The 9,035-nt window shown below is 33.2% G+C and overlaps 1 protein-coding gene and 1 long non-coding RNA gene across 2 annotated transcripts; one reads left to right on the forward strand and one right to left on the reverse strand.

Moving 5' to 3' along the window:
• Positions 1-202: 202 nt before the first annotated feature.
• LOC145006109 (alpha,alpha-trehalose-phosphate synthase [UDP-forming] 1-like) lies at positions 203-4,893 on the reverse strand. Its single transcript, XM_078965204.1, has 17 exons — positions 4,530-4,893; positions 4,308-4,405; positions 3,782-4,170; positions 3,597-3,711; positions 3,428-3,529; positions 3,182-3,332; positions 3,026-3,114; positions 2,862-2,910; positions 2,643-2,743; positions 2,336-2,523; positions 2,128-2,245; positions 1,853-2,032; positions 1,493-1,615; positions 1,304-1,391; positions 1,098-1,228; positions 873-971; positions 203-776 (listed from the first exon to the last, which is right to left on the reverse strand). The coding sequence occupies exons 1-17, from the start codon at positions 4,891-4,893 to the stop codon at positions 351-353; spliced, it is 2,811 nt and encodes a 936-aa protein (XP_078821330.1). The 3' UTR covers positions 203-350.
• Positions 4,894-4,900: 7 nt separating this feature from the next.
• LOC145006110 (uncharacterized) lies at positions 4,901-5,548 on the forward strand. The gene is made up of 3 exons (XR_013662795.1): positions 4,901-5,144; positions 5,253-5,306; positions 5,458-5,548. It is a non-coding gene; the product is annotated as an uncharacterized LOC145006110 (long non-coding RNA).
• The last annotated feature ends 3,487 nt before the right edge of the window (positions 5,549-9,035 follow it).

The raw sequence follows: 9,035 nt of genomic DNA on the forward strand, positions 1-9,035 counted from the left end.
TAGTTATTTATTGTATTAAATACAATGAGATCTTCAAGGGTAAATTTTATACGCCTTATACCTTCTTCACAAGTATAATGTATTAATGTACCTAATAAAATGAATAAATGTATGTGTGTGCTTGAGACTTTCAGATTTGTAAACATCTAGCCTCCATCGATTCTTTGAATTTGTTCAACTCTAATTATCCTGCTTCCATAGATTACTTGAAGTCACTTTTAATTGCAATTTGATGAGTAGTTAACGTAATTAGTAATTACATGCAAGCTTGATGGCGATTACCACATAATATGCCACATAAGCAACATAAATTTAAATGTTAAATCTTGCTATATAGTTCACATACATTTTCATGATGCTCTAGCAAGATCTCTCAAAAAAGAAACCACATCATCTGAAGTATCGAGCCTGTATCGAGCATTTGTACGTTTACGCCCAACCGCACACGAAAAATAGTTATCCCCTTTCAAATCAAGTACGTTCCACGTTATTTTATCCGGGGATTGTGACGACCGCCTCCCACCATTCCCAACACTGTTACTGCTACTGCTACCACTACTGTTAATACCATTACCGGTACTGCTACTGTTATTGTTACTGTTATTGTTTCGCTTGTTTTCTGTATTTCGTTGAGTTTGCTTCTGAGATGATTTCGAACCACTTCTCCCGGACTTCCTATCTCCACACGACTTTGTCGCATCACTTATCTTCGGTCTCACGATGCCGATGTTGTCTGATGGAAGCTCCGGCTCGAAAAACGTGTAAATATCTTCGTCCTATAAACATTATGACTTTAATTAATAAACATTTTGAGAAAAATATATTTATTTGTTAAAACATAATTATAGATTGGAGTGTATATTCGTATATACCTTCCCTAGGGAATGGCCTACACATAGGACATAATCGATAGGCGCCGAAATTGATTTGCTGTGAACTATCTCTCCTAATATTCGAACAATTGTAACACCCTATAAAGATTGATTCAAAAAATATTAAATTAGAATATCTTGTAAGCTTATTTACTCGAATATTTATTTAACATTAGAGACAGAGACAGAGACAGAGACAGAGACAGAGACAGAGACAGAGTGCACCTTTGTAACACCGACGGCTCGAACCTCAACAGATCGGCTACCTTGGACAACATCGACTGACGCATTGGATATAGGGCCTGTCCAAAGATGCTGTAACATGTCTCTAGCTTGCAGCCTCCCAAATTCGACATCTGTGTTGACAAACAATTTAAAAAGGGTAAATTACTTATAGTTTCATTATAAATGTGAACATAAGAAGCATATACCTGAATACTTGTAGTTCCATACAAGTGATGTCTCACGAAGCTCGAAATGAGATCGAGGTGTTCTTTCGGTAAAATACTCAAACACATGCTGTCAAGAGTTTATTAAGTTTAAAAAATAAGTAAATAAAGTCAAAAAATGGATAAAAATAAACCTTAAAAACTGCAAAAAAACGAAGTGGTAATTAATACCTTTACACTATCAACCCATTCCATATTTGAATGTTCAGGCATCGTTGTCATCCAGTCACCTCTAGTGGACCTCAAAAACATTCCATTTTCAGCAGCCAACCACATGTCGTAATCACCAAAGTTCTACAAACATCAAAATAAACAAAAATTAAAATAATAAAAAAAAAAAAAAAAAGCCAAGAAAATCCAAACGAGACTAAATGACCATTTTACCCCTACATTACAAAAAAACAAATTCCACAATGTTGATCAATGTTAACAATATTTTTAGAGGAGTTGGGAGGGGAAAAAAAGGAAAATAGGTTTTTTAAATGGTCTGAATGAGAGTAAATGACCATTTCACCCTTTTAGAGAATGTACCTCATCAAGTACACCTCTGTCACTTCCACTGAGTACAACGACTGTGGTTTTTGGATCACTACAAAGCCTAGTGAGAGGTTGTTTCAAATCCGGGTGTAATTTAAGATCCATTTCTCTTATCTGATCACCTCCACGTCTATCAGGACTATCAACAGGTTCAGTTAATGTCGCATTAAATCCCTGTACATTTTTTTTTTTAAATATATATATATAAAAAAAAATCAATATCAGAATGCAAATTTTATAAACTGAAATGTAAGTTTTCTTTTACTTGCCAGTATAAGAAGTCTGTTGCTTGACTGCAAATATCGGTCAATTGCCTCTTCAACAGGAAGCGAAGGTGGAACTTGTCTAATTCTTTGTTGTGCTTCAAGCACAGTATCATTTAGTTCACTACATAAATTTCAAAAACAATAAATCTTTAGATCCTTCAATGGTAAATTTCAATAAACAGCAAGGGCATTTTGGTCATTTTGTACATACCTTACAAAAGTTTCTGCCCATTCCTGAGCAGTGTGAGTTGTGACATGTGAGAAATTATGTAAATGACGTTTTTCTCTTTCTTCAGCTGACATGTTTAAAGCTTGGCCTATGGAAGCTGCAACTTCAGTTATGTTCCATGGGTTAACAAGAATGGCCCCTGCACCTAGGGACTGAGCAGCACCAGCAAACTAGAGGAATACAAGTTTATAATTTATAAAAAAAATCTTGAATTTTTTTTACTTTTTTTTTTTTTTTTTTTATAAGATTAAGAATAAGAGTAATGAACTAATGATAAATTGATGATTACTTCACTTAAAATGAGAACTCCTCTTTTCTCATCTTGGCATGCGACAAATTCATAACTAACAAGATTCATTCCATCTCTCAAAGATGTCACAAGTGCTATATCTAGTAAAATCAGAAGAGTATAAAAATATATTGTCAGTAAAGAAAAAAATGCAATATTTCCTTTTTTAGAATTATTATTAAATATAAGATGATGGAATTTAAAGCTTGATAAACATACCAGTGACAGCATACAAAGCACATAAAGCTTGAAAATCAAGAGAACGATCCTGCAAATATTGTGAAATGAAATTACATTGTTATTATAGGTAAAGAATAAATTACATTGCTATTATAAGAAAAGAAATATTAATATAAAAAAAAGTACATTGCTATTTTATTTACCAGATGGTGAATTGGAACGGTTGTTAATGTGCCAAATCTACCATTTATCCGTCCCACAATTTCATGAACTTGACTAGTGAGTTTTTGATCTGCAATACCACATAATCGAAAATCAATGAAATGAAATGAAAGTATGTTGCTATTATGGAGACATACATTCAGGAACATCGGTTCTTGTTGGTACTGCAATCTGTAACAAAACCACTTTATCATGCCAATATTGATTTTCCTCTAGAAACTTCTCGAACGCGAGTATCTTTTGTGGAATCCCTTTGATCATATCTAACCTATCAACACCTAACATCACCTGTAAAAAGTAAAAAAGAAAAGAAAATAATCAAGAATCTAGAAAAAAATAATTAAAACGAATAAAAAAAAAAAAAGTTAAAAAAGTAAAATTACCTTTCTCCCGGAAAATCTCTCCTTCAATTCCCTTATGTGCTCTTGGACTTGAGGAGCCTCAAGAGCATGTATGAAGCGATCTGAATCTATACCAATTGGGAACTGTATTTCCATAAATTAAAAAATTAAAAAAAATCAATTTACAATTTTATATAAAAAAAAAACTTACTGCTGCAACACGAGTAAGCCTCCCTTGATCCTCTACTCCTTCAGGTGTTCCCTCGAGTCCCAAAATACGAGTACACGCACTCACAAAATGTCTTGCATAATCATACGTATGAAAACTGCAAGAAGTAAAAGGTAAAGTGTGTTGCAAACTTGCAATTGTAAATAATAAGAAAATTACAATCTTACCCCACCAAATCAGCAGCAAGAACAGCACGTAAAAGTTCGGATCTAGAAGGTAAAGTCCGATGAATTTCCGAAGAGGGGAAAGGCGTATGAAGAAACCAACCAACTTTCATGTTTTTGTTATGATCTTTGAGACATTTTGGAAGAAACATAAGATGATAATCATGGCACCAAACCACATCACCTTCTTCATAATGCTCGTTTACCACGTCAGCAAACATTTGATTTGCTTTTTTGTAGGCAGCAAATTGGGATTGGAAGCTTCTAGTTGTCGCCAAACGATCTTCTTGTGGAAGTCCGAGGTAATGGAAAAGTGGCCATAATATGTTGTTGCAATACCCGTTGTAATATTGATGTACAATTTCTTCATCTAGAAACACCGGTATACACCTCTGCATCAAATATATTATTATTATTATTACTATTTCACTATTCATCATCAGTATTAACTTTTTTATTGAAAAATAAATAAATAAAGTGTAAATGGTTTTGTACTTTTGTAGTTTATACTTTTTACTTTATACAGTACCTTTTCTGCCAGTGCTTTAGTTAGTGCTCTCTGCCCAGGCTCATCTGGGACATTTACACCAGCCCATCCAATCCATTTTGCCTCCACCTCCTTCACACCTAAATTTTTAAAAGAAAAATTTATAATAATAACTAAATTTTAGATTCAAATTACATTAAATATGTGATAATGGAAGAAAAAAAGAAGGAAATTTAAACTTTTTTTTTTTTACTAGTAATATACCCAAAAGAGCACTAACAAGGCCACCACCACTAACTTCAAGAGACCAACTTTCTTCACCTCTACGAACAGCAGAAACTGGTAGTCGATTAGCAACGACTAACAGTCGCTGTGTAAAAAGTCCACTATCTGGTTTTTCCCATCTGTCACGTGCAGCGGAGGCTCCTTCAAGATATTGTTCCACAAAGTCATCACCTTCCCTTAATCGCTGTTCATGATCCAAACCTTCATTGCCATTGCTATTGCTGTTTCCATTAGCGTCGTTAGAATTTGAAGCTTTGTTGTTCTTTCGTAGCCTTTGTCTCAACAGCCGATCTATTCGACTCGATGGGACTGGTGAATTCGCATTGTAATTATTCCCAGGCATAACCCCAATTTGTTCTAGATAATCAAAAAACCAAAAATTGAAGAACGTCAGAATCAAACACCGACTCGATCGATACAATTTGAAGGATTTTGTAGTAAATTAGAGGTTATATCGACGGAATTGAAGATTGGTGGATTTGAGAGAGAATAAGAGGGGAAGAAACAGAAGAATTTGGGTTTCAGATGAGAGATGAATAGTAATGAATAGTGTTGTAAGCTTTATAGAGTGTATGACTCACAGCCATGCAAGAGGTGAGGTGAATCAGCAAGATTTGTTGGGATGACGAGATTTCATTGATTCAATTAAATACTCATATACTTTTTTCATACTGATATTAAATGATTTCATTCATTGCTTAGGTCAGTAGAAGACACACGTAACCGAAACGAAGTCTTTCTGAAGTGGAGCCGAGGGTATTTATGATCCTTTTACTCGATTCCTTTTAGTTTTATTCTTCATCTTCAACAAATTATCTTCAATCACCTTTCAATAAAAACATAACTGTAAATGAAACATAAGATCGATATTGATAAAAATAATCAAAACCTGCAACTGGATAAACAGATACGTGTACCCATTGCTTTGAATGTTGTACATGTGGCAAAAACAGCAGCGTGGAAGAAATCAACCCCAAAATAGTCGGCTTGCATCAAGAAAGATGTTCAAAATCACGACCCTGAACGAATTAGATCGGTAGATTGATTGGATGGACGCCGTTGAGGAAGCATATCGAGTGGGCGGAGATGGAAAACAAAATGAAACCAACAAGCGGTGTTGATTGTTGAAGATGAGAAGATCCAAGGAGGAAGCAGCAGCAGCAGAAGAGAAAAAAATACGAAACCAACCACAACGATGAAGATGAAGCTCATCACTACGTTTATCTAAATTATGTTTTTGGATATCTTTCTCTATCGAGATGTTAATTGGTTTTAACTTTGTGTGTTTTATAAGATCTGTAAACTTAGATCGTGATAGTAAATGTTTGTGAAGTTAGACGGTAGCGGTAGCCGTAAGCTTATTTGTACAATATTAATAAAAATATTTATTAATTTTTAAAAATGTAAAATTATATGAAACTAAAAGTTAAAAACTTTAAAAATTACTTAAATGATTTTTCTAACATTTTCTTAAAAGTTAAAATCTCTCAAAAGCTTTGTGTGACATAATGACTAATTTCTAAGTTTTGAAAACCGGACTGGAGACCTAATCGGTCGTTTTACTGATCCGATGGTTCAAGTGGTTCAATTGGTCGGATTGGTCTTAAAAACCAGAAAAATCGGATGATATCATAATTATATTTAATTATATAAAAAATATAAAAAATGAAAAAAAATAATATTTTTTAAAAGTTTCGGTTTTGACCGGTTTACTGGTTCAATGGGACCGGTTTTCACCGGTTCACATGAATACCGTTTTTTGGCCTTTAAAAACCGGATCCGTGACTGGTTCCCGGTTGGCCGTCCGGTCCGGTTTTCAAAACATAACTAATTTCTAAATGAACTCAATCTTTAGTTTTAGAGAATCATAGGTTTAAATTTCCAACATTAAAGAGTCAGTACTTGCAATATAAGATGTCACCTTATGACTAAATATCCATTGGTTCGTCTACACATGAGTGATAATTTTAGGGAAATGATTTGTACACAACAGTTTTTTACCGTACACAACAATTTATGTATTATAGAGTTGTACAATACAACATTTTAAAACATCAATTGTTGTGTATGGAAAAAATTATTGTGTACAAATCATTTCGGATAATTTTGAACTAAAACTATAAATCTAGCTTATCTAATTTGAGATAATGAATAATTTAAGATGATAAATGAAACATCAAAATTATTTGATTTAGTCTAAATAGTTAATTAAAATAATACAGAGCCAACCGAAAACATAAAATCTAAATATCATTTATGTTAATATTTTTAAATATAAATCAATTAAATTTGTTTTCTTAGATTAAATAAAGTATTAAAAAGATAAAAGAAAACTATCATTTTATTGATATTCTTTAAATTTTTATAAAATATATAAATATTGCTAGCGATCTTATGATCATGCTCATGATTTTACGATCTTATAAACAATCTTCCAATCATACGTCGATCTTATCCCTAAATCGATCATGTTAAAATCGAGATTGTTTTTAGAAGGTAAGATTATTGTTATAGTACCTCTCATAATTTATTAAAAATAATCATTTTAGTTGTTATTATAGGCTCTTGAGGTGGACATGTGCCCCACATAACTCTTCTAATCATCTTATTAACTTGATAAAAACATCGAGCTCGGATCCATCCTTCACAAAGAATTGATAGTGGGAGTGATTAGGCTGTGGGAAGTTGTCACAACCAAACCACCAGCCAACTCAGCGTCACGTATGTATTTTACCATTCCACAACCAACCTATTACACTTTGAAATGATGTTCACCGGTTGGTTGGTAGTGATAGGGAAAAAAGGAATAGAGAGAAAGAGAGATGTGAGGGAAAAATAAAAGAGCTAATCAAAATGTGCGTCTTCATCCGTCTTCACAACCACTACAAACCACTTCATAGCCAAACCACTAGTCCATGGGGTGGTGTTCACCGATGAGTTAGTGTACCACATAGAAAACTCACGTGTGGTTTAATGCCTACTCCGGATAGCCTTACGTGAACGTTCATGATTATGGTGAGCCATATCTTTTTCAAGGGTAAACTGTATGTAACAATATGAAAAACAGTAACACTATGATGAATACCTTGTGTTTATTATGTTATAATCATTTTACTTTTTGAAAGTTTAAAATCTTATTCTTCTTCTTAATCAAAGGATATGACCATCTACTGGCCAATGCAAGGCTTTAGGAGTAGGGACACATGTCTCGATAGCTAAAATATTTTACATATAAATATTACAATTATTTTTAATTTTACTTTAAAACCTTTTTTTTTTTTTTTTTTTTTTTTTTTTTTTTTTTTAATTTCAAAAAGTGCCCTCAATAGAAAAAATATATGTTTGTGACCATCATCTTCTTTTCGGTTTATCTTAGTGTAGGTTAGGGACGAGCAATTTGTACCAAATCCCGATCACATACCAATATCGAACCGAACCGAACAAAATTTAAAAATATGGAACGGTACTCGGTACTACAAAATCACAAAATTATGGATTCGATACCGTCGGTACCGGTACTAATATCGAAAACTTGTACCATTTCCGGTCACAGTACTGGTAACGTTAATTCGGTACGGTACTCAAGATTGACTTTTGATCAAATTCGGTATTCGAGAAATCGGGAACGGTACCGGTTTCATCCCACACTCATCCCTAGTTTAGGCTTGATGGGGTGGACTCGCAGTGGTGATATGGACTCGGCGCACACTGTGCCTCGACCTTGGCACGCCAAGCTCCACGGCTGTTCTCGGCAATGGCACAACAAGTCTCTCTTCTTCCTCCTTTTTCTTCAAGTGATCATTTTGTGATAAATGTTCACAAAATATTATCTGGACTCCAAATGTTTGGGAATAACTCTACATTTTGTTTTTACTAGAGGCTAATCTTAAAATTATGATTAGAAAAAGATAATGAACAAAATAATCTAGAAAATATAAATTACTAATACAAGAGAAGAGAAGCATAAGTTTGATTATTACTATTATGAAGAAAAAAACCCTGTAACAAGAAACATAAAAAGTATAGCTTTCAAGTTTCGGAGGTCTATTGTGATTACGTTTCACATATATGAAAATAAATAAATAAATAAATAAAAAGCATCCAAAAACAGTGGTACATTTATCTTTATTTGATTTTTTTTATGAAGAGAAAATATCTATACGTTATGATTAGAAAATATTGCGAGGATCAAAAAGACAAAGAATGGTGGCAAGTTGGGGTAATTCGACAGGAACAAAATATGCGTCCTCGGGATTTTGCATTCCAAAACGACAACGCTTTACCAAATAAGTCGTCTGCCACAAACAAACTGCAGAATACTACAATTCATTGCACGGAATTTTTCACATGCATATTCATAATTTCATTTCCATTAAAAAATATCTTTTTAATCGTATTATATATACGGGTAATCAAATATATTTAAAATTAATATTAATAATTAAAATATATTATTTTACTGTTTTTTGTACGTCATATTTTCTT

The sequence above is a fragment of the Lactuca saligna genome, chromosome 7 (assembly GCF_052625555.1).
Source record: "Lactuca saligna cultivar CGN05327 chromosome 7, ASM5262555v1, whole genome shotgun sequence".
Classification (NCBI taxonomy): domain Eukaryota; kingdom Viridiplantae; phylum Streptophyta; class Magnoliopsida; order Asterales; family Asteraceae; genus Lactuca; species Lactuca saligna.

Excerpts from the sequence above, each read along its gene's own strand:
- LOC145006109 (XM_078965204.1), bottom strand. The coding sequence starts at position 4,893 with ATGCCTGGGAATAATTACAATGCGAATTCACCAGTCCCATCGAGTCGA. Across the intron at positions 4,171-4,307 it reads CTAAAGCACTGGCAGAAAAG|AGGTGTATACCGGTGTTTCT; the intron begins GTACTGTATAAA and ends TATTTGATGCAG. Across the intron at positions 1,616-1,852 it reads ACAGAGGTGTACTTGATGAG|AACTTTGGTGATTACGACAT; the intron begins GTACATTCTCTA and ends TGATGTTTGTAG.